Raw genomic sequence first — 23,650 nt, forward strand, 5'->3', positions numbered from 1 at the left:
TTCCTTTATTAAAATTTATAACATGAGCAATTCTCTACGAAATCGGCCGATTTCGACAAATTTTTATTTTTTGTATTTTTTGATTTGGCTTAAACTTTTGAGTGAATTTTCTGATCAATTTGGTGTCTTCAGCAAAATTGTATGTATTGTTCAATAGTTATTGAGAAAAAAATAGGTACATGAAAAAAAAAAATTGCCGATTTTCTAATTAATTTTTTTTTACAAAAACTCAATTTTCCAAAATACATATTTTTTGATATTCGAGATTTTTTTATATGTTATGTTAGGGGACCAAAACCCGCAACTTTTGAGCCATTTTTTGAAAAATAGTGATTTTTGGAAAAAAAAAACGAAATTTCATACTAAAACTAATTTTGATCTATTTTTTAATGCAAAATTGAATTTGCAATCGAAAACTACTTCACAGATTTTTTGATAAAGGGCTCCGTTTTCAAGATATAGCCACCGAAAGTTTGATTTTAGCAAAATATTTGCAGTTTTTTTTATTTTTTTGTGACCATTTCTGAAAATATATTTTTTGAAAGGTTCAGAAAATTTGCTATAAAATTGTGTAAGAGACATTGAAGATTGGACCACTGGTTGCTGAGATAAAGCGGCTTTAAAAAAAAGAAACAGGAAAATTGAAGTTTTCTAAGCCTCTCACAAACAACCCCTCCATTTTCTAATGTAGAGCAATTTCAATTTTCAATTCGGTTTATTTGTGAATAATCAAGTTACAATGAGTTCATTTAGGTACATAACAGAGTTTTGGAGTTCCTTTCAGCTGTGTGTTACATCGTAATTCAAACGAAAGTATTATTACTTATAAATATTAAATAGAAGGCAAGAGTAACTAATGTAGAGCAGTTCTCTACGGAATCGGTCTTTTTTCTTTAATTTTAATTTTTGTATTTTTTAATCCGGCTGAAACTTTTTTGGTGCCTTCGGTATGCCCAAAGAAGCCATTTTGCATCATTAGTTTGTCCATATAATTTTCCATACAAATTTGGCAGCTGTCCATACAAAAATGATATGTGAAAATTCAAAAATCTGTATCTTTTGAAGGAATTTTTTGATCGATTTGGTGTCTTCGGCAAAGTTGTAGGTATGGATATGGACTACACTGAAAAAAATGATACAGGGTAAAAAAAAATTTGGTGATTTTTAATTTAACTTTTTGTCACTAAAACTTGATTTGCAAAAAAACACTATTTTTATTTTTTTTTATTTTTTGATATATTTTAGGGGACATAAAATGCCAACTTTTCAGAAATTTCCAGAATGGGCAAAAAATCTTTGACCGAGTTATGATTTTTTGAATCAATGCACATTTTTTCAAAAAATCGAAATATTGGTCGCAAAAATTTTTCAACTTCATTTTTCGATGTAAAATTGAATTTGCAATCAAAAAGTACTTTAGTGAATTTTTGATAAAGTGCACCGTTTTCAAGTTATAACCATTTTTAGGTAACTTTTTTAAAAATAGTCGCAGTTATTTTTTTTTTTAAAATAGTGCCCATGTTTGCCCACCATTGAAAAAAATATTTTTGAAAAGCTGAGAAAATTCTCTATATTTTGCTTTTTTGGACTTTGTTGATACGACCATTAGTTGCTGAGATATTGCCATGCAAAGGTTAAAAAACAGGAAAATTGATGTTTTCTAAGTCTCACCCAAACAACCCATCATTTTCTAATGTCGATATCTCAGCAACTATAGGTCCGATTTACAATGTTAAAACATGAAACATTCGTGAAATTTTCCGATCTTTTCGAAAAAAATATTTTCAAAAAAAAATTTAAATCAAGACTAACATTTCAAATGGGCGTAATATTGAATGTTTGGCCCGTTTGAAACGTTAGTCTTGATTTTAAATTTTTGAAAATATTTTTTTCGAAGAGATCGGAAAATTTCACGAATATTTCATGTTTTAACATTGTAAATCGGACCTATAGTTGCAGAGATATCGACATTAGAAAATGGTGGGTTGTTTGGGTGAGACTTAGAAAACATCAATTTTCCTGTTTTTTAACATTTGCATGGCAATATCTCAGCAACTAAGGGTCGTATCAACAAAATACAAAAAAGCAAAATATAGAGAATTTTCTCAGCTTTTCAAAAATATTTTTTTCAATAGTGGGCAAACATGGGCACTATTTTTAAAAAATGAAAAACTGCGACTATTTTCAAAAAAGTTACATAAATTTGGTTATAACTTGAAAACGGTGCACTTTATCAAAAATTCACTAAAGTACTTTTTGATTGCAAATTCAATTTTACATCGAAAAATGAAGTTGAAAAATTTTTGCGACCAATATTTCGATTTTTTGAAAAAATGTGCATTGATTCAAAAAATCATAACTCGGTCAAAGATTTTTTGCCCATTCTGGAAATTTCTGAAAAGTTGGCATTTTATGTCCTCTAAAACATATCAAAAAATAAAAAAAATTAAAAATAGTGTTTTTTTGCAAATCAAGTTTTAGTGACAAAAAGTTAAATTAAAAATCACCAATTTTTTTTACCGTGTATCATTTTTTTTCAGTGTAGTCCATATCCATACCTACAACTTTGCCGAAGACACCAAATCGATCAAAAAATTCCTTCAAAAGATACAGATTTTTGAATTTTCACATATCATTTTTGTATGGACAGCTGCCAAATTTGTATGGAAAATTATATGGACAAACTAATGATACAAAATGGCTTCTTTGGGCATGCCGAAGGCACCAAAAAAGTTTCAGTCGGATTAAAAAATACAAAAAAATTCGAATGACCGAAATCTCAGAGAATTGCTCTGTAGATATCTCAGCAACTATTGGTTCGATTTTCAATGTTAAAACATGAAACAATCGTAAAATTTTCCGATCTTTTCGAAAACTATATTTTTAAAACTTTTGAATCAAGACAAACATTTCAAAAGGCCGTAATATTGAACAAATTCCTTAAAAAATACTTTAAAAATAGAAGCACTCATTATTTTGATTCAGAGTAGAAACATAAAAAAATAGTCTTTGAAAAAAAAACCGAAAGCATATCAAAATTTATAATTTTAATGTTTATTTTAAAATTTATTTTTCTTTTGAAGAATTTCGAAAATATAAGGAAATTCGTTTTAAAAAAATCTTTTTTACTAAGTTTCTTATACAATTAGGCTAATTTTTATACAGTCCAGACTCGATTATCCGAAGGCCTCGGAAAAAAATCACTTCGGATAAACAAAACTTCGGATAATCGAATCAGGAAAACATTTTTTTTTGTTGCCTAATTTTTTATTGTTGAGCTTAAGTGTGACCCCTAAACTGCGTTAAAGTTATTTATAACTTTTAAATCCAAGATGGCGGCCAATATGGCGGTGTTGAAATATTGAAAAAATGCATTTTGTTATTTAACTGAAATAGGGTTACAGAACTTGAATTTGATGTTTAAAACAAGAAAAAGAAGAAAAAAAATCGTGATTCGATTATCCGAAGTCCCATACAAACCTTCGGATAATCGAAACTTCGGATAATCGAGGCTTCGGATAATCGATTCTGGACTGTATCGAATTTCTGAATAATGCTGATTTATTTGGTTGTCAGTATTCAACTGCTATATTGTTTTCCATTAAAAAATCAGTTTGACAGTATTTTATGCTTAATGTGCCTACCACTAACATTTACACATAAGATCCTTCCGATAAAAAAATCAATCTTAATCTATAGTAATTTACACATACTCACAAAAAAGTTCAAGGGAAACAGTCGGCCTGGGTTCGATCGCAGAAGGTTCCGGTGGCAAATTTTGAGACGAGATTTGTCTGATCACGCCTTCCGTCGGACAGGGAAGTAAATGTTGGTCCCGGTCTAACTTAGAGGGGGAAGCACTTTGAAGATTGTTGCCACCGTTGGAATTTAAATAAAAATTGCGGATGAAACTTCCAATCATTAGCTTTCGTGCATAAATCGAACTGTTTTGGTTTGTTAGAACGAAAAAAGTGATGAGAATAAAACACAATTACTTTAATTGGTGCTCGTAAATCACATTACATTTATTAATTGCAACTTGGATGTGACAAACCAACACTTGCTTTTGTTTACTTTCTTTGTCGCGTTATTCTACAAACTATAAAATCATGTGTCATTTCGCAATGGTTATTTCTGGCAAAAAAGTCACATTTTTTTCACACTGGCTTACCTCAAACTAAGGTAACAGCGAAGAAAATGATGACTCCATCAAAATATACAGTTAAACACACAATTTATCTTCAAAATACGAATGCCTAACATCAGGTGAATAAGAATGGTACAATTGATAGCTCCTAACTCAACCCTTTCAAAATTGTTTAGTTTCTTGCTGCGTCAAACGTGAAACGTTTTCGAGTGTGCGAGATCTTCCAGAGCCGGTTAGTGGTGATGAATGTTGAACAGGTCGCCCGCGGACGGCAGCGGCGCCAACCCGCCCGTCACGTCCGGCAGGGCCGTCAAGTCGGGCAGGTTGTTCATGTGGTTGCGCACCTCGCGCTGCACCTCTTTGATTTTCGATAGCTTCGATGTGTACTCCTGGAATGGGTTGGAGGGACGATTAGAGTTTTAATTAATTTTAGAAAATGTATAAAGCTTACCTCCAATCGCTGTTCTGCCTGCGCCAGCAATTCCTGCTGCTCCCGCTGGAAATCCTTCAGCATTGTCGTCAGCTTCTTGCGGTCGTCCATCTCGGAGGCGAGCCGGGCGTTGTAGTCGTTCAGGATCTTTATGGCATCGTTGACCTGGGAATTGAGGGTTTGAAAATATGTCAGTAATTCTGATGGATGAGCATTAAATAGATGTTTGTACTTTTTATCCAGGTTTTTAAGCGAAGATGGCGTTCGAATGTTGAACGTCCGATATGTCAAAATCGCGCAGCAGCACCAACATTAGAAAAAAAAATGTGGCTGTCATGCCATGGCACATTTTTATCGTAATGTTGGTACCACTGCGTGATTTTGACATTTCGGGCGTTCACCATTCGAACGCCATTTTCGCTTAAAAAGCTGGATAGACACTAAATGTTGGGAAACTGTTGAGAAACTTGCAAGTTATGCTGATACCACTTCTGATTCCATTTGCAGATGAAGCAAAGTCAAGTCAAGTCTAATGCGTTGGCAATCCAAGAATATGTAACGAGGCTCATTTTCACCTTTATTCCCTTCCAGTTACTTATCTTGCTTAGTTACTGTTGGCTGAAATCGTGAGCCATCTTGACAGATCATACCTTGGTGACAGAACCGAGGCTAACAAACCCAAATGATAGTTGTGTCCTCATCGCGAATTAGTTCAATACGGAGCGTCGGATCAAGGTGCTCTTTATTGCGTTGAGTTCGTATAAGCTCAAGGAAGGTTTTTATACGCTAACTAATTGACACTTTGGCCACTATGGAACCGATTACGGAGCATCGGCAAATTGTATGGAGAAAGTTACGTAAAATCAAATTTTGATCACAGGAGGCTGAATAAGCAAAAAAGTAAAAACGTCCACAAACGAAGAAAGGCAGAACGAAGTTTGTCGGGTAAGGCTTGTAAATAATAAGAATCGTACGACTTGTTTTGCTGAGCAAGACTGAGGTTTTACGGAGGACATCAAGATTGGTCCCAAACTCAGATTTCCGAGCAGTTCTCGTGAAAACCCAGCATGGAAACAAAAAACTCTTCGACCCTATTTCGAAAGTGACGACGGATCCCACGAAGTGTTTGCGAAGAACTACGGATAGATTCGGTTCCTTCTGCACCCGTGAGAAGTTCTACGAACAATGTATTTTTGTCTTTTCATTCAATCCGTGAATTTTGACTTAACGGATTTAAATTCAGAAAACGAAAATGTAGGTACATTTAGGTACTAGAAACTTACGTCCTTGTTAGGGAAGGGGTATGCAATAATAATATTATATAGCACTCGAAATCAACACTTCGTCTTTTGTGTGCTATGTTGTGACAACAACCGTTTAATACTTTTCGAGAAAATCCCCTTTTAATGTGTGATGCAGTCAAACTTTTTGAAACAACCGGTTCGTATACTATGGCTAAATAAACGCTCCAAGTTTCAACTAATTTGGTTAAACCAGTTCAAAGATACAGTAAATAATGTAAACAAAAATCAGAAAAGCACGTGAGCAATTCTCTGAGATTTCGGTTCGTCGTTTTTTTTTTGTTTTTGCCTTCCTCACCTTACTGAGGAAAGGCTATAAAATCACTCGAAAAATGAACTTCTTAATTCGACCTCGTAGACCCACCTTCACGTATACCTATCGACTCAGAATCATGTTCTGAGCAAATGTCTGTGTGGATGTGTGTAGGTGGGTGGACAAAAAAATTGTCACTCGATTATCTCCGGACTGGATGAACGGATTTTGACCGTATTAGTCTCATTCGATCAGTCTTGGGGTCCCATAGGTCTCTATTTAAAATCAGCAAGTTTAGTTAAGTACTTCAAAAGTTATGCTAAAAAAACGATTTTGGCGTATGTCCGGAAGATTGTAAAAAGGGTGGTTTTTGCAAGAAACCCTATCATATTATACATTTTCAGAAAGGTATTAAAAAGACCTTTCCAATGAGCCCAAAACATTGAAAATCTGGCAACCCTATCAAAAGTTATTAGCACTTAAGTGTTATTTATACACTTTTTGGAGGCCGGATCTCAGATATTTCAGTAAAAATGATGTCGGGGTCCATCATGCGACCCATCGTTAGTTAGATAATCGAAAGACCTTTCAAATAAGCCTAAAACATCAATGATCTGACAACCCTATCAAAAGTTATTAGCACTTAAGTGTTATTTATACACTTTTTGGAGGCCGGATCTCAGATATTTCAGTAAAAATGATGTCCGGGTCCATCATGCGACCCATCGTTAGTTAGATAATTGAAAGACCTTTCAAATGAGCCTAAAACATGAAGGATCTGACAACCCTATCAAAAGTTATTAGCACTTAAGGGTGCACAGCAGCCAAGGAAGTTGTTGTCTTCTTATTCCAAATTTGTCAAACTTACGGACCCAATCCTGCAAGAATCTGATTATAAAAAAAGTCAAACTTTGTTGTAAATAATTTTACAGACAGTAATTTAGGGGATGAATAAAAAATCATGTCGATAATTCCCGTAGTTTTGAAGATACTAAAATGTCTGTAACAGAAATCTGGGTGCAAAAGCTATGGTTGATGTGTACCGTTAAGTGTTATTTATACACTTTTTGGAGGCCGGATCTCAGATATTGTGATAAAAATATTGTCTGAATCTTCCATGTGAACTATCGTTGGATAGGTTTTTTTTTATCAGACCTTGCCGATGAGCCAGAAAAATTGAAGGTCATCGAACCCTATCAAAAGAAATGAGTAATAAAGTTGATTTGTTAAACATGTTAAGGGAATGTTGCTATTTTTACTAAATGTATTGACTTTATGAATGTGAGGAAGGCACCAACCACCTAAAGGTGGATTAAGTAACGTTTTTTTTTTTAATCCGGCTGAAACTTTTTTCGTGCCTTCGGTATGCCCAAAGAAGCCATTTTGCATCATTCGTGAAATTTTTCGATCTTTTCGAAAACAGTATTTTCAAAAAAATTAAATCAAGATTTACATTTCAAAAGGGCCAAACATTCAATATTACGTCCTTTTGAACACTGAAATGAAAAAAGTACCAAATTCCTAAATTCTAGGAATTTTGCCCCCTTTTCTTAATTACATACATGTAAATCGAGAAAAAGTCAAAGGTTGGTATGAACATATATTTAAACATTTTTAGTTTGAATCTGTTTTCAGGGTATTAAAATATACATTTTCATCTGTTAACAACACAAATTTGAGGACATTTGGTTGTATCATTGAAGTTAGCAGTTTCGAAAAACGGGTGCCACGATATCTCAACTCTGCTATGACCAAATCGGCTCAAAATTTTGGTGAAGACTCGTTAAACCGGTCCCGTGTGTACGACGAAGGCCGATTTTCAAAAAGTTTATTTAAAAAAAATGATTAAAATATTTTTATGTTTTTCATAGAGCAATTCCAGCCCAAAACAGGAATTTTTTAGGTACTTTTTTCTCGACCCTCTCCGATTTCAATGAAACTTTGTAGACATGTTATCCTACGCTTACATAAGCCATTTTTGTGTATATGGAGCCAGTTACACTCGAGCATGACATTTGAGAAGGGCGAAAGTGTTTTAAATATGTTTGTATTTCGTAATTTAAATATTGCTGTATCTTGAAGCCGTTGCATCGTATCAAAAAGTGGTCAAAGACAAACTTGTAGGCTTTTCGAAAAAATACACTGAAAGAAAAATATAGTCCACTTTTATGAGATTTTTGGTTTTTAAGTTTAAAAGTTGAATTTGAAGGTAAGCCCACGATTTTTTTTGGTTCAAATTTTTTTGTGAAAATAGCCTAAAATGTTACAAAAAGATTGAAGGTGAGCCCACGATTTTTTGACGAAGAACTTCGTCTTAGGGCTCTATACAGGGTAGCAATCCAAAATTTCGCGAAGCGAAATGTAACGAAAAGAAAATAAACGCGACTGCAAGATTTGCAACAGTAATATCTCAACTCCTGTTCAACACACGTAAAAGTGGTACCCACCAAACGAATGGGGAGATTTCAAGCTTTCTTAATATACCTAATTAATGGCCATGAAATTTAGTTGAAGCACTTAAAAACTGAGTTTAAATTAATAAAACTGCTTCCACACAGCAAGCAAGCACGCACAAAACACACACACACGCACTCTCTCTCTCTTGACTCCGCCCCCAAAGCCTTGCTTGCGTTTGGCCTTGACACAATTTGGCGATTTATTCCTTTTGTGCTGCTGCTTCGTCAAACGCCAAAACGATTTGATATAAAAGGAGGTGCCGATACAAAATCAAGTCAAATCAATTTTGGACGCCGACCTGGAAGGAGCTCCTGCTGCTGCTGATTCGGGACCTGCTGCTGCTGATTGCGGGATGGAACCAAGGAAGGACGCGCGGGGTGACGGATTTCACAGCTCGGCGAGCTGCCTTCACCCCGCTCCCCCAAACCGGTGACGCCGACCCGGACGGAGCTCCTGATGCAGCAGCAGCAGTAGCAGAGAACAAGAAATGCACTCGGTGCAGCGGAGGAAGAAGCTGCCAAAGGATGAAAATCTGCGGGAGGAGAGGACGAATCTGCGGGAGGAGACCACCGTGTTGCACACGAAGCCGCAGCAGTAGAGGCGCGGGAGCCAACACTTGTGCTTGCCGTAATGGCCTACCACCAACCAACGGCCCTTTTCAGGGCCAATAATAACCTCACGAAAGAGTTATTCTCGAATATTCAAAAATCCTGGTAATGTGGAAAAAGTAAAATGAAGTACCCAGAATAGTGGTTCAAAATGAATTAATTTTGTTACACTTGGATGGGCTCTCACACACACACACACACACACACACACACACATACACACCGTCTGAAATATATATACAGGGAAATTTGAAGAACTTTAGCTGTGGCAAAATTTTTGCTTGCTAACATAGCAAAGCTTATTAAAATTTGATAAATGCTTCTACCTCGCTCACGCTAACGACACAATCGTCGAAAGCGATAAAAGACAAATTTGAAATGCAATTAGGGGAACGGCATCTAATTACAGCGTACCTCTAATATTGCCATATCAACACTTTGACGTTCAATTACAGCTCATTAAAAGCGTTTTCGTTCGAAATCGAGTGATAAATAACTCAATAAGAAGTGATCAAGCAAATTTCTATCAAACATATTGCAAAATTTGATTAAATAGTGAAAATCAGCGAATTGGATGAAGCGAGTGCATAACCTGGCCACCAAACAGGACCACCGATGCCGTTCGCACTAGAAGCAGCGCAGGTGCAGGAAAAAACTGGCAAGCTTCCGGAACAGTACTCAGATGAGTCGCGGATTGGACGAAATCCGCAACACTTTTAAAAACAAACGGCCCTTTTCAGGCCCAACAAGATAATCACGAAAGAGTTATTCTCCAAACAATTTCATAAAGCTTGTGTTGCGACGGGTTAAATCAATTAAATCTGCTCAAATGGTTCCAATATGAATTTGAATGTTATATATTCGATCATGTTGTACGGTTGCATTTTTAAGAGCGAACACACACACACACACACACACACACACACACACACACACACACACAATAAACATTTCCTTTAGTTTCCTCAGCCCTTTTCAGTACCTTCTCGTTTTTGGCAACACAATTTTACCAACATTTTTGGAGAAATACTTGAAATAGACGTATGAAAATTATTGCAGCTGGAAGAGTTACTCTTTCGTGATACATATTATGGCCCTGAAAAGGGCCGTTTTATTTTATTTCATTGATGCAAATTGGAAAAATTAATTTCCAGGACTTCGCTTTCTTTTGATGCGCAATGCAAACGAAAATCTCGGTGAAATCAACATTTGCAAACGTGGGTCGATTGGAGGCAGCTCAAAAAATGGAGCGAAGTTTCCCTGAAAGTCGTCCATTCTACTGCTTCTGTTCGGCTTGCTCAGGTACGGTCCGTACGATGTTCCGTTTGCTACTGGCTTCCTTCCTTCAACACACAAGCTCGAAGAGTGAAACCGAGTCTCTGCAAAGCAATCATATTTATGCGCCCAAATTGGGGACGTATGAACCGCCTACGTCAATCGAGACTCCACCCTCCAACGCAAAATCTGGCGTGCGGGAAAGTATAAAAGAAAAATCCCAGCACAGAAGCCTCTTCATTCTATCCGGACTACCGACGAGTGAAGGTCGAACCGCGGAGCAGCAGCAGCAGCAGCAGTACCAGCAGAGGAGAGCAGCAGAGAAGAAGAGCAACACCAGCAGAGGAGAGCAGCAGAGAAGAAGAGCAACACCAGCAGAGGAGAGCAGCAGAGAAGAAGAGCAACTTCAAGTGTTCTTCACTCTCGTTCGGACCAACAAGGAAGAAAAAGTAAAAGCTGAAAAACAGCCGGAACTGTCCCGGATCAGTCGCGGATTGCATTGTAAATCTGCCGGCACACCGCTTATGAATTCAAACGGCCCTTTTCAGGGCCAACAACACAATCACGAAAGAGTTATTCTTCAAATCTAAAATTGTTTTTGTGAAGGGGAGGTGGAAATGCACTTACTAATGAGAAGCAAAATTGGCTCAAAATGGGTAAATGTTTCTAATTCCTTTAATTTACATTTGATTTTGCTGCTCGTCATTTACTGTAACAAACACACAGACACACAAACACAGTAAAATTTGCAAGCCTACACACGCTGTCTCATCTTCCGCATTTAATCTAAATTTTAAAACAAATCATGACAAATTTTGGTCACCTGAAAAATGTGGACTGAGAAAGAAGAAATTATAAAATATTTGATCATTTTTTGCCTTGGCTCAATTTTGCATACAATCAAAGCTCTTGAAAATTCTTTCCTTGCAAGTGGCAGGCAAAATTGTTTGCATTTAACGACAAAAAGCAAATTTAGCATTTTAATTGGAAGACTTAAAAAACCCTTTCGTCAGATATTTGGTGGCCCTAAAAAGGGCCAATTAATTACAAATTTGCCTTTCGCGTGCGACTAGCACATCGCCTAAGCAAAACGACGAGTGGCGAGACAAAATCACCTCACCTAATGGATGCTCGCAGATTGAAACCGAGTCTCTGCAAAGCACTAATACTTATGCGCCCGAATTGGGGACGTATGAACCTCCTACGTCAATCGAGACTCCACCCTCCAGCGCAAAATCTGGCTCGCGCGAAAGTATAAAAGAAAAATCCCAGCGCAGAAGCCTCTTCATTCTATCCGGACTACCGACGAGTGAAGGTCGAACCGCGGAGCAGCAGCAGCAGCAACACCGACAGAGAAGAAGAGCAGCACCAGCAGAGCAGAGGGGAAGAGCAGCACCAGCAGAGGAGAGAAGAAGAGCATCGCTTATAAAATCAAACGGCCCTTTTCAGGGCCAACAAAACCCTCACGAAAGAGTGATTCTTCAATTTCAAAATGAATCGCCTGCCAAAAGGCCACATGGTCGATTTGTGTGTGTGTGTGTGTGTGTGTGTGTGTGTGTGTGTGTGTGTGTGTGTGTGTGTGTGTGTGTGTGTGTGATTGTGTGTGAGGGAGAGAGATGGGGGTAGAGAGAGAGGGAGGGAGAGAAAGAGAGGGAGAGAGTATATTTTTGCGCAACTATATAAGAAATATCGCCCGCAAAACTGCATACACTTTGCTCTTGGCATTCAGCTAGTGAGGATGTCACGACACCTGGCGGCGAAATACCTTGCGAGTCATCGCAAGCGGAAGCGTGAGGAGAGAGAGAAGGAGAACAGAGTGGTGGCGCCACTGAGGCAAGCTGAGGAGACGATTGCTGATCGTGATGAGGAGGGAGAGCAGGAGATGGAGAAGGAGGAGGGAGAGCAGGAGATGGAGGAGGAAGAGGAGATCAAGGCACCGAAACCGCGGAGGCCTGCCAAGACGAGCGCTGAGCGCGTCAGGGAATTCCGCCAGCGGAAGAAACTGAAAGCGCAAGAGGAGGCCGAGCGAGGAGGTACAGTAGCGGCCGGTAACCCAGCAGCAACTGTGAATTTGGAGCCGATGCCCGGCCCGAGCACGGGGCCAGTACGGTTCTACCCACGACCTGACCCGGTACAGATTCCGTCGGGTTCTGGAAGGGGCACGTTCCAGGCCGATTCCGAGACATTTCTTGGTGAGTTTTTAGCAAAATGTGATAAACTACAGAACAAAGATTTGCTTTAATTTTATTGTCTATTCTTTTAAGACAAGATAACGCCAAACTGTGAAACTATAACCAAGATTTTTAACTTTCGCTAAATTCAACAAAATTTTACAACTTAGCAATATAATGCTGATCATGTTTGAAAATTTTCACATTGCATGCACAATTTGTGTTCTTGAAATGAATTTTCTCTGTATAAAGCGGATGTTTTAACGTATGAATATGAATTTAGTTGGCAGAATAATTTAATTTTGTTCTTAAAACAACACACAGTTAATATAACCAATAAATAATCTGTTTTAGAGTTTTAGCATAAGATAGGCATTTGTTCTACGCACTGTCTAACTTTGAATTTTGGGTTTAATATTATACAATCAAAAGCAACTATTTAGATCTTCCTGTATCTTACAGGAATCGTACCGACTCGTTCCGCTCTGAACGAGTCCTCTCAGGTATCAGTACCCAATAGTCAGGGTAAGTCTGGGTAACTTAGGGAGGTCTTTCAATATTATCCCCAATTGTTTAATGTTTTGTAGAGACGGGTACGACTGCCACAGCTGGTGGCAAGCCAGATTGCGCGAAGGCCGACATTGCTTTTCACAAAAAGTTTACCGACAACAAACTGGGTGATTATTGCAATGTTTGTGAACGCATCTGGTTCAGCAATGACTTGAGGTCCATCACAAGCGATGGCGGGAGAGTGTTGGTCGAGGCAGGCCACTTTGAGTCAGTCGCGGGATTCAAGGTGTGCCAGACCTGCCACAACTCTCTGAGGAATGGAAAAGTACCCACTTTGTCCACATCGAACGGATTTACCTACCCGGAGAAGCCAGCGAACCTTCCACCACTGGATCCGATCACCGAGCGGTTGATTGCGCCAAGGCTGCCGTTCATGCAAATTCGTCGGCTCAGTCATGCGCGAGGTGAAAATTGTTTATCAACTTTGAATTTTGTAGTTGGTAACGTGCTTTGAAATTTTAGGAAGCTACACAATCATCGGGCAGATCATAAATGTCCCTGTTGATGTCAACGAGATGGTTCGGATGCTTCCGCGTCAATTGGAGGATGATTACGCCTTTAATGTTTGCATTAAAAAGCAATTGATCCACAAGTCTAACTACCTGCAGGGATATGTCAAGAAGTCTGTCGTTAAAGCATGGCTTCGCTATCTTATCAACACTCCGTTGTATAAGCGCGAAGGTATCGTTTTGGATGAAAGCCTCATAGAACCAGATGTACCAGAAGGTACTGACGGTGAGGAAATGGTTGAGCTGGAAGTATCGGAAGTCGTGGATGTCCCAAGAGATGTCCCAAGAATTCCCCAGCAGAACGACCAAATTGCACTTGACGTACTCGAAACTGAAGCGGAATTGTTCACAGGACAGCAACAGACCGTCTTATGGAACGAGGACATGAGTCTTAATATTGCTCCTGGTCAGAACCGAATGCCGACTTCCATCGTGTACGATCAGTATGCAGAAGAGCTTTCTTTTCCCGGAATCTACCAAGGAAAAATACGATCGTACAGGAAAGGGGTTCGCGTTACTCCTTACGATAAGGCTACCAGTGAAACTAGACGACGTGACCGGCGTGGAGCAAAGCCGACTCACATCCTGTACATGGGTGTTAAGATCATGCGTCTTCGGGTTCACGATGGAGTTTCGAGCTCCTTTAGGGTCCAAGGTACGAACAATGTGACCCGTGCTCAACTCAGTGACCCGCAGTTCATGCAGAGCCTTATCGAGAGGAACTTCGCGTGGCTGAAATCGATTCCGAACTCGGCATTGTACTGGCAGATACGGGAGAAAGATTTGTTCGCCATGATTCGACAGCTGGGAAAGCCAACGGTTTTCTTGACTATGAGTGCTAACGAGACTCACTGGCCCGAACTGCTGAAGATACTGTACAAGCTCTCGGATCAAGAGAACAGGATCGACTTGACAGAACCGATGGAGCAACTAACAGCACTTCAAAGAGCAGTATTGGTCAGTGAAGATCCAGTCACGTGCTGCCTCTATTTCAACAAGCTGATCGAAGTCATCCTCTTGATCTTGGGTTCGAAAACTCATAGTCCGTTCGGGAAGTACTACGTCGTCGATTACTTCAAACGGATTGAGTTCCAGCATCGCGGTAGTCCCCACTGCCATGCAGTGCTTTGGCTCGCCAACGATCCCAAGGAACCTGCTTCCGAGCACATGCCTGCTACTCTGGAACTGATCAACACCATCACTTCCATTAGATTCGAGGACCTTCCCACGCAGACGGCTACTAAGCAGGTTCATCGTTGCACGTTCACTTGCACAAAGCGAGGGGAAAAGCGCTGTCGGTTCAATATACCGTACTGGCCCATGAAGGAACAACGGGTCTTGCTTCCTCTTAAGGCTGACGACAGTCGCCGCAAAGAGTTGAAGAAACGCGCTGAGGAAATGCGTGATGTCCTGGCAACAATGGTATTCGATACGATTGAGGACTATCTGGCCCACTGCGAGTGTACATACGAGTACTACCTGGATGTAGTGCATCGCTGAAACAGCCTACGGTCTTCTACAAGCGCTCGATGGATGAAAAGGAACTGCGAACGAATCCGTTCAACGCATGGATTGCGGACAAGCTGCGTTCGAACATGGATCTCCAGTTTATTGTTGACGAAAAGAAACTTTGCCACTACCTGGTAGAGTACGTCAACAAGTCCAATCGTGGTGTTAGTGGATTGCACCGAGAGCTGATCCTCATGCAAGAGCAGAACCCCGAGATGGACTACGGCGAGATGCTGAAGAAGATCAGCCTGAAGATGCTTGGAGCCGTGGAGATGTGCGCTCAGGAAGCAGCCTGGTTCCTACTGCGATTGCCGATGTCCGAGGCAAGTAAGAAAGTTGAGTTCATTCCAACTGCGTGGCCCCAAGACCGGACAAGAAGCAGGAAGCACTTCAAGACCATGGATGCAGAAGGAGTTGGCGATGACTCGACAGATGTGTGGAACAAGAACATCATCGAGAAGTACGAAGAGCGTGAAGGCCTGGAAGACGTCTGCTTGGCTGAGTTCGTAGCTTGGTATTCTCAGGAAAGAGGTAAAAACAGCTACAAGAAAAGGACACAGCCAAGGGTGCTGCGTTGGCGCGGATTCGGTATGAGCGAGCTTACTGAGTATAAGCGCGAATCTGTTCTCCTGTTTCTGCCATTTCGTAATGAGGTGGTGGATGTTCTCGACCACAATAAGTTCCTCCAGTTGTACGATTTGCATGAGGAACAACTCTTGGCAAAGCGTAAGGAATACGACTGTGAGTTGAATATGGAGCAAACGGTCGAGGAGTATCTGCGCACTATTGCGAACTTGGAGGATGGAGCGGAGAACAACGCAGCAACCGAAAAGCACGACGAGCTGGTGCGGACAGTCATCATGCAGCCGAATAATGATGACTTTGAGCTGCTGCCCACAAGAGGTTTAAGATCTGTCATCAAGCAACGCACAAACGTGTTGTCGAAGGAGGCATATTGTGAGATGATGCGAGCTACGAATGCAGAGCAACGGGCATTGATTCTGCACGTAATCCATCTGATGCATTGCTACGAAGAGCACGAGCCGCTGCAGGTTTTCTTGACCGGTCCGGCAGGAAGCGGCAAAACCTTCGTATTGCGTGCGCTTATGGAAACGATCAATCGGTACAGCCAAACTCACAACTCCCGCGACAATGCGTATGTAGCTTCAGCTTCGACTGGAAAAGCAGCCAGCGCAATTGGTGGAACCACCCTGCACCACGCTTACCACATCACCATGTCTCGCCAGGCAACGAAGATGAATTTCGAAACGCTCCAGATGTACAGGAACGAGATGCAGAATATCAAGTTTCACATCATCGATGAGGTCAGCATGGTTGGCGCCCACACCCTGAATACCGCACACATACGCCTCCAGGATGTTTACATGATCTATGATGTTCCATATGGAGGTGTGAATGTGTTGGTGAGTGGAGATGTGATGCAGTTGCCCCCAGTCAATGCTCGCGCCGTGTTCAAGCCTCCGTCTAATACCATATGTGGCGCTGTGGTGTGGCAATCGTTGATGTTTCACGAGCTCAAACGGGTTATGCGTCAGGCGGATAAGCAGTTTTCGGACATTCTTACCAAGATTGGTAATGGGCTGAAACTGACCGCCGATGAAACCAAACTGATCGAGAGCCGTTTCTTCACAAAAGAGGATCTGAGCAAGGAGGACACTAGCGGGGCGGTACGACTGTTCCATCGGAACATTGACGTAACCAGCTACAACAACGAAGCGCTGAGAAACATTGACGGGCTAGATTACACAGCAGACGACACCTTTGTGGGATACAAGACTGCAGAGCAACTGGCAACTGCTCGTATCAAACTCTACAAGATGAGTCTGGCTGAAACGGCAGGTTTGCAGTATACAACTAAGTTCTGTCCTGGAATGCCTTACATGGTCACCACAAATGTCAATGTGGAAGATGGCATAGTGAATGGTGCAATTGGGGACTTGATGTATGTCGAAGAGGGCGTTGATGACTCAGAGGATCGCATCATGAGACTTTGGATCAAATTTGAAAACGCGCAGATCGGGATCATTGCGAGGAAAGAGGTGGAGCCTATGATACGCACACGACCCGACATCTTGCAGTCAGATTGGACTCCAATCGTGAAGCGATCCGCAAACATCGATCTGGGTAACCGCATTAAATGCAAGCGCATACAGTTCCCGGTTGTACCAGCTAATGCCCTTACCATACACAAATCTCAAGGTGGAACCTTTGATAAGATTGTGTACGACTATGATAAGTCCCAGGATCAGCAAATGGTGTACGTCGGTTTATCACGTGTGAAGTCGCTGCAGGGCCTCTTTTTGACCAACTCAAAGGGAGACTTCAAGTTCCACCATGCGAAAGGCTGTGACAGCCCAAAAATGCGAGAACTGCGTAACGAGTACAAGCGTTTGCAGAATAACCGTTTGCGCACCATTGTGGACGAAGTGGGTGAGGTCTTAGAGAGCAGCGGACCTGCCACCACGTTGATGACCATCAACGTACAGAGTTTGAGAGCTCACAAGTTGGATATAACCACCGATCCCATACTTCCCAAGGTTCACTTTCTAGCACTGAGTGAGACGTGGCTGGATGACCACTCCTCAGAGGAAATAGAAGGGTTTACCTGTATCATCCAATCGAAGCGGGTTCGTGTGCGATCGGGAGGTGTTGCAATCTACCAGAATACGACCGATCCGGATACTACCTTGGCAGTCCCTCATACGCTTGAAGTGGTGGGCAACGAACGCGACCAAGAATTCGGCAAGGCAGAAAAGTACGGAGATATTTGTGCAGCAAAGGTGATGGTGATGGGTACTGAAGTACTGCTGGTATCAGTATACATCTCCCCAGGAACCACAACGAAGCAGAAAATATGGTTCCTTGCTCGCAATTTGATTCGTACTGCCTACGTGGATACGCCAATGGTGGTTACCGGAGACTTCAATCTTGACATCACCAAGCAGGATAGTGCAGACTTTGTGGGTTATATGCGAGAACATTTCATGCTGAGTTTGTGCAATGATACGAAGAAGACGACCACACTTGGTGGTACAGCTCTTGACCTTACGTTCACAAAGAACATGACGGCGGAGGTCACGCGGTACATTGCATATTTCTCTTATCATCGGCCGATGTTGTCTCTCCTAAGACCAGCAGCATCCGAACCATCTCAGGCGATCTGAACAGCTGTCCTCTGCGCATGACTGATTGCGCACAACTATAACCTGGATTTGACTACAACCTGGATTCGACTACAACAACTACAACCTGGATTTGACAACAGCATCTACACCAACAGAAGACAAAAATGAAACCGAAGAAGAAAATTTATTGTTAAATTTCTTACCTCACTGACACTAACACACACTCACAATGAACTGTTCATTTATTAGATTAAGGTCAAATTGAATTCATTGTTACTATTGAGACATTGACACAACTACATAACCTCCTTCCCCTTACAATAATACACAAACACATAGGGATCCAATGAAATGTACATAATAGGTTAAGCTGAAGTGAACAGTGCATACTTTAAAACTAAGTTATGTTACACTTAAATCCCCCCCCCCCCTCCTTTCCCACCACCCAATGATATTTCTCCCATTGATTAAATATTTAAACTCTTCTACACACACATACATTCACACATACACGTAAACATATACACACATACATACGAATTCACATAAATAACACCTCTACTAATTTCAACAAATCTACCGATCAAGATCTTTGCAGAGATCATCCATTTATTTTCAGATTTAAACCCACTATAACGATGACGATTGACAGGAAGGACGAGCGACAGGAAGGACGAATGACAGGAAGGACGAACATCCCAAAAACACCACAGACGACAGCCCCAGGATCACCACTAATCAAATTTTCTTTTCAGGGCACTCAAAACAAACGGTCCTTTTCAGGACCACCAAATATCTCACGAAAGAGTTACTCATCGCAAAATCAAACCAAAGCAAACTAACGAAATGCAACACAAAAAGAACAATCTGGAATTAATCTATTACTTTATTTCGTTCCAGATTAACCATTCATACTTCCGTAAGGAAATTAGCGGACGGATATCTCACGACTGGCAGATTTTGAATCAATTCTAGTTCTGCTCTCAGAATTTCATATACATCTGGTCTATTCAGGACTATTGCACCGGAAATCACGAAAGAGTCATTCTTAAACAAATAATTGTTTATAAATAAATAAAATCCAACATTAAATCCCCCTTTCTGAATTTCATAAAATTATTCAATGGACTAAATATGAAGGAATGCAAATCATAATTCTTAAAACTTTTCATATACGTTTGTGTCCGAAGTTCTTCGTCATTATGGTTATGTCTGTAGCATTACCACTGCACCTTTTTTTTCTTTCAAAAATATACAAAAAAATAAAAAAAATACAAAAATCATTTACTGAAACTGTTTTTTTTTTCAAAAGTGCTCTAAACATCAAAATTTTCAAAATCCGAACACGAGAGTCGATTCTCCAGACAATTTTACATAAAAGTCTCCATATTGACCATTGTCCTAAGTCCAATCCTTGTGAAGTTACAGCGGTTTTAAAAATAAAAATGTTGAAAAAATAGGTTTTTTGATGGTTTTTGGCAATTTCTATATGACAGACTTGATTTTTCATTCTCGAAAATATTTTTACCGGAAAGCTCGTCCAATTTCCCATAAGTTTGTCTTTGACCACATTTCAATTGAAAGTATGAGCTTACAGATTTAAGCTAATTTACTATTCAGGTTACTATACTACACTGAAAAAAATATTATTTTTCAGTTATGAGCAATGTAATTAGCTTATATCTGAGTCTAGGACGTCAAATTAAGAAGTCAATTAAAAAAAAAATTTCGACTGATTTAATAGCCGAGGAAGGCGAAAACTTGCTTCTAAACTTACTAGCATATTTTGGTGCATATTTGGAATGAGTTTAGTGCCAAATATTGTGTGGTGATGACTAATATTCCGTGGGATCGACGGCTGGTTTCAGCTTGGAATGACAATACTTCCCTTTGCTTGTTTATTTCAGAACAATTTCTTTTATGTTTCAATTTATAAAAGGATCAAACTTCTCAAACTCATGTGAATTGCTGAAAACTATGAACGTTCAAACTTGCAACAACAAAACATTTCAAAAATGTACAAAAAAGCTGCCTCCGAATTTGAAGGGGACACAAAGAAAGAATTAACAGACTCCTAAAAAAGATTGACATCGCTAAGAAAAATGGGTTTGTAGATGCTGAAGGATGTGTATGTCTGACCGTTATAATAGACGGGGCATGGAATAAGAGGAACTGCGGGAAAGGGTATTTTACCCACCCACAGTTAAGGTCCGCTTTTCGAACATGATGCCCAAGTAACTTTGCTGCATCAAAACAGTAAGGAGCAAGGGCAAGGGTGTTAGCCATATTTTTTAACGCGTCCACTGAATTCGCTTTAAAAATGTGGCCTCAATGTCATTGTAAAGATGAACTTTACAGTAAAGGGTGAAAGAAGGCATGTAAGTGTACTTGGAATTCACGTCCGTGTTAGGGAAAGTAGTTTTGTTGTTGGGGTAGAGCTCGTCAAGCGAATAACGAATGTTTCACGGGAGGGACAAATAGAACTGTAATCCTACCTTCACCGCCAACCGCATCGCCGCCTCCTTGTCCTCGAGCTTGGCCAGCGCCGACAGCTCCGAAACCTCCGGTGGCAGGTTCGCGATCCGCTCGCGCACCGCCGCATCGCTCGAGGCCGAGTTCTCCAGCTCCTGGATGACGCGAATCAGCTCCTCCGGCTCGGGCGGATCGCCGTCCGGCTGGTGCGGACTCAGCGTCACGTGCGTCTCAACCTTGCCGTTCACCTCGATGGTCACTTCGCTCTTGGCGGGTTTCTTCTCGACGGGGGCGGCGCTGCTGCCAGAGTTGGCCGTCGCCGAACTGCTCGACGAACTCTTGGACTTTTTCTTATGACCGTGGCCGTTGGAATCGCCTCCCTCCTGCTTCCGCTTTTCACGCTTTTCCTCGCCGTTTTTCTTGCTCGGAGTGGCGGCGGTGGCCGTGGCAGCCGGACTCTTTTCCCTTTGGTTCAATGCAGCTGAATATTCCTTGATTCTCGGCTCGTCGTACACGCCCCGCTCGCCCCAGATGTTCAGGATCCGGTTCAAGCTGTGGATCGTCTTCTCTTCCGGCCCGGATCCGGCAATCAACTTGAACGCCTTCAGCAACACATTCTCGTACTCCTTGCCAAACTCCGGGCCCTTCTTTTTGCTGTTCTGGATCACGTCGTTGGCCAGGTACATGAAGGTCAGCTTCTTCGACGAGGACACTGCCGGAACGAGAAGTCAGGTTAGGTACCGGAAGTGGGTCACCAAAACTGTACTTACCCCTATGCAGCTCCTTTAGCCAGGTTTTCACGATGATCGAGTGGTGCTTCCGGTGGTGGATCAGCCACAACGACAGCGTCTGGATACTTTGCTGGCTCGGGTTCAGCTCCGACAGCTTCTTCACCAGACCGGATTCGGTGAAGGAGGACATTTTACCCCAATAGCGTGCTCCAAACCAAAACCACCAAAATTCGCACCCAAATTATCCCGAAATGCACCCAAAGCTCACTTTCACATTAAATTCCCGTGAAATTTACGAAATTTTCATCCCTCGCGCACGAAATAATCGAAAAACTGATGGCCAAACGATGGCAACCGAATCAAAACATTCGCGGCAGCGGCCTTGGCTGGCTGGCTGTCAAACGCGCGGAGAAAAGTCACAACAAAACGAGCGATGACAGTTTTAAGGCACAGAGCTGCCGCGGCGAACGGTTGGCTGATGGGAAGCGTTTGTTTAAAAGAGAAGCGTTTGCTGTAAAGTCCCTGTTTGAAAAATGTCGCACGTCGTACAAGCTGTCGCGCGGTTTTGGTTTTACCGTTTCGATATCGATTGGTCGAAAGGACGACAAACGTACGACAAACACTCGACATGCCCGACATTGTTTTTTCCATCGATTTCCCTTCAATTCGACGTCACGATTTTCGTCGACGCAAACAGTTTGACAGTTCTCTTCAGTTGGTCTTGTTTGGACTTGAATGCAACCGAATCGAACCAGTTATTGTTGATGTTGGGCTTCGGAAGGATTTTGACCGGTAAGTTGTGCTTCTTTTTCTGTCGGAAAGTTCCGGCCGGAGTGGGCAAGTGGCCAAATTATAGTTTCTTATGTTCCAGATATTCAGAATTCTGTCTTCGTGGCGATGTCGGAGGAGGACGAGACGCATGAATCCGGCGGGCCAGGTCTTCGTGGCGGAAGACAGGACCGGAAGGAACCGAGCTTATGGAGGATATGGTTCATTCCAAAGGAGGAGGAGGATGAATCACCGAATGTCAAAAGTTCTACCCAAGGTAAGAGAAAAAGGGGTACAGAATAATCATCTCGTGGCGGCGTTTCTGATCCACCGGATGTTTTAATCAATAGAACTGTTGCTTCAAGTCATTGAAATGATGGAAGAGGCGCATTTCAAAGTATCGGGAGTGAGCTTGGAAGACCGGAAGTATGAGGGCTAATATTGGGTGTTATGATTATTGGACTTCAGAATTGTATAATAAAAAACTCTACCATTTGACAAATCAAAAATTTACTCCTCAATTAAATTTTTAGTATCTCTGATTTAACCCTTTAAGGCCCAGAACTTTTTATACATTTTTAATTACCTAAAAAGTAGTTAACATTGAAAAAACGGATTTTTGGAATGGTGTAAGTGCTCCGCCAGGAACATCTTGATGATGAGTTTCAATATTTAAAAACTACCAACATCCTGAATTCTCTAATATTTTACAGTTTTTTTTATATTTTATTTTTTTTACCGAAAAAATAAAATTAATTTAAATAAAAAAGGTTGAAAACAAAGCAGATTACAAAAAAAATATATTTAAAAGGTTTACAAAAATATTTTTTTAAATGAAAAAAATATTTATAATAAAATTATAACAAATTGAAAAAATGCAGATTACAAAAAGGTAAAAGCAATATCTTTTTTTTATTTCAAACACTTAGAATAAAATTCTAAAATTCTAAAATTCTAAAATTCTAAAATTCTAAAATTCTAAAATTTTAAAATTCTAAAATTCTAAAATTCTAAAATTCTAAAATTCTAAAATTCTAAAATTCTAAAATTCTAAAATTCTAAAATTCTAAAATTCTAAAATTCTAAAATTCTAAAATTCTAAAATTCTAAAATTCTAAAATTCTTAAATTCTAAAATTCTAAAATTCCAAAATTCTAAAATTCTAAAATTCTAAAATTCTAAAATTCTAAAATTCTAAAATTCTAAAATTCTAAAATTCTAAAATTCTAAAATTCTAAAATTCTAAAATTCTAAAATTCTAAAATTTTAAAATTCTAAAATTCTAAAATTCTAAAATTCTAAA

At 40.4% G+C, this 23,650-nt stretch overlaps 2 protein-coding genes across 2 annotated transcripts; one reads left to right on the forward strand and one right to left on the reverse strand.

Moving 5' to 3' along the window:
- Positions 1-3,991: 3,991 nt before the first annotated feature.
- LOC120429198 (regulation of nuclear pre-mRNA domain-containing protein 1B) lies at positions 3,992-21,975 on the reverse strand. Its single transcript, XM_039594406.2, has 4 exons — positions 21,619-21,975; positions 20,872-21,560; positions 4,599-4,742; positions 3,992-4,536 (listed from the first exon to the last, which is right to left on the reverse strand). Exons 1-4 carry the CDS (start codon positions 21,767-21,769, stop codon positions 4,381-4,383), a joined length of 1,140 nt encoding a protein of 379 aa, XP_039450340.1. The 5' UTR covers positions 21,770-21,975; the 3' UTR covers positions 3,992-4,380.
- On the forward strand, positions 11,448-13,357 carry LOC128093466 (uncharacterized). Its single transcript, XM_052710335.1, has one exon. The coding sequence runs from the start codon at positions 12,210-12,212 to the stop codon at positions 12,711-12,713; it is 504 nt and encodes a 167-aa protein (XP_052566295.1). The 5' UTR covers positions 11,448-12,209; the 3' UTR covers positions 12,714-13,357.
- Positions 21,976-23,650: the final 1,675 nt, after the last annotated feature.

The sequence above is a fragment of the Culex pipiens genome, chromosome 3 (assembly GCF_016801865.2).
Source record: "Culex pipiens pallens isolate TS chromosome 3, TS_CPP_V2, whole genome shotgun sequence".
Classification (NCBI taxonomy): Eukaryota; Metazoa; Arthropoda; class Insecta; order Diptera; family Culicidae; genus Culex; species Culex pipiens.

What these genes read in the sequence shown, in the direction of transcription:
- LOC120429198 (XM_039594406.2), bottom strand. Translation starts at nt 21,769, where the DNA reads ATGTCCTCCTTCACCGAATCCGGTCTGGTGAAGAAGCTGTCGGAGCTG. An exon ending in GCTAAAGGAGCTGCATAGGG is followed by an intron (nt 21,561 to 21,618) that starts GTAAGTACAGTT and finishes TCGTTCCGGCAG; the next exon opens with TGTCCTCGTCGAAGAAGCTG. An exon ending in AGGCAGAACAGCGATTGGAG is followed by an intron (nt 4,537 to 4,598) that starts GTAAGCTTTATA and finishes AACCCATTCCAG; the next exon opens with GAGTACACATCGAAGCTATC.
- LOC128093466 (XM_052710335.1), top strand. Translation starts at nt 12,210, where the DNA reads ATGTCACGACACCTGGCGGCGAAATACCTTGCGAGTCATCGCAAGCGG.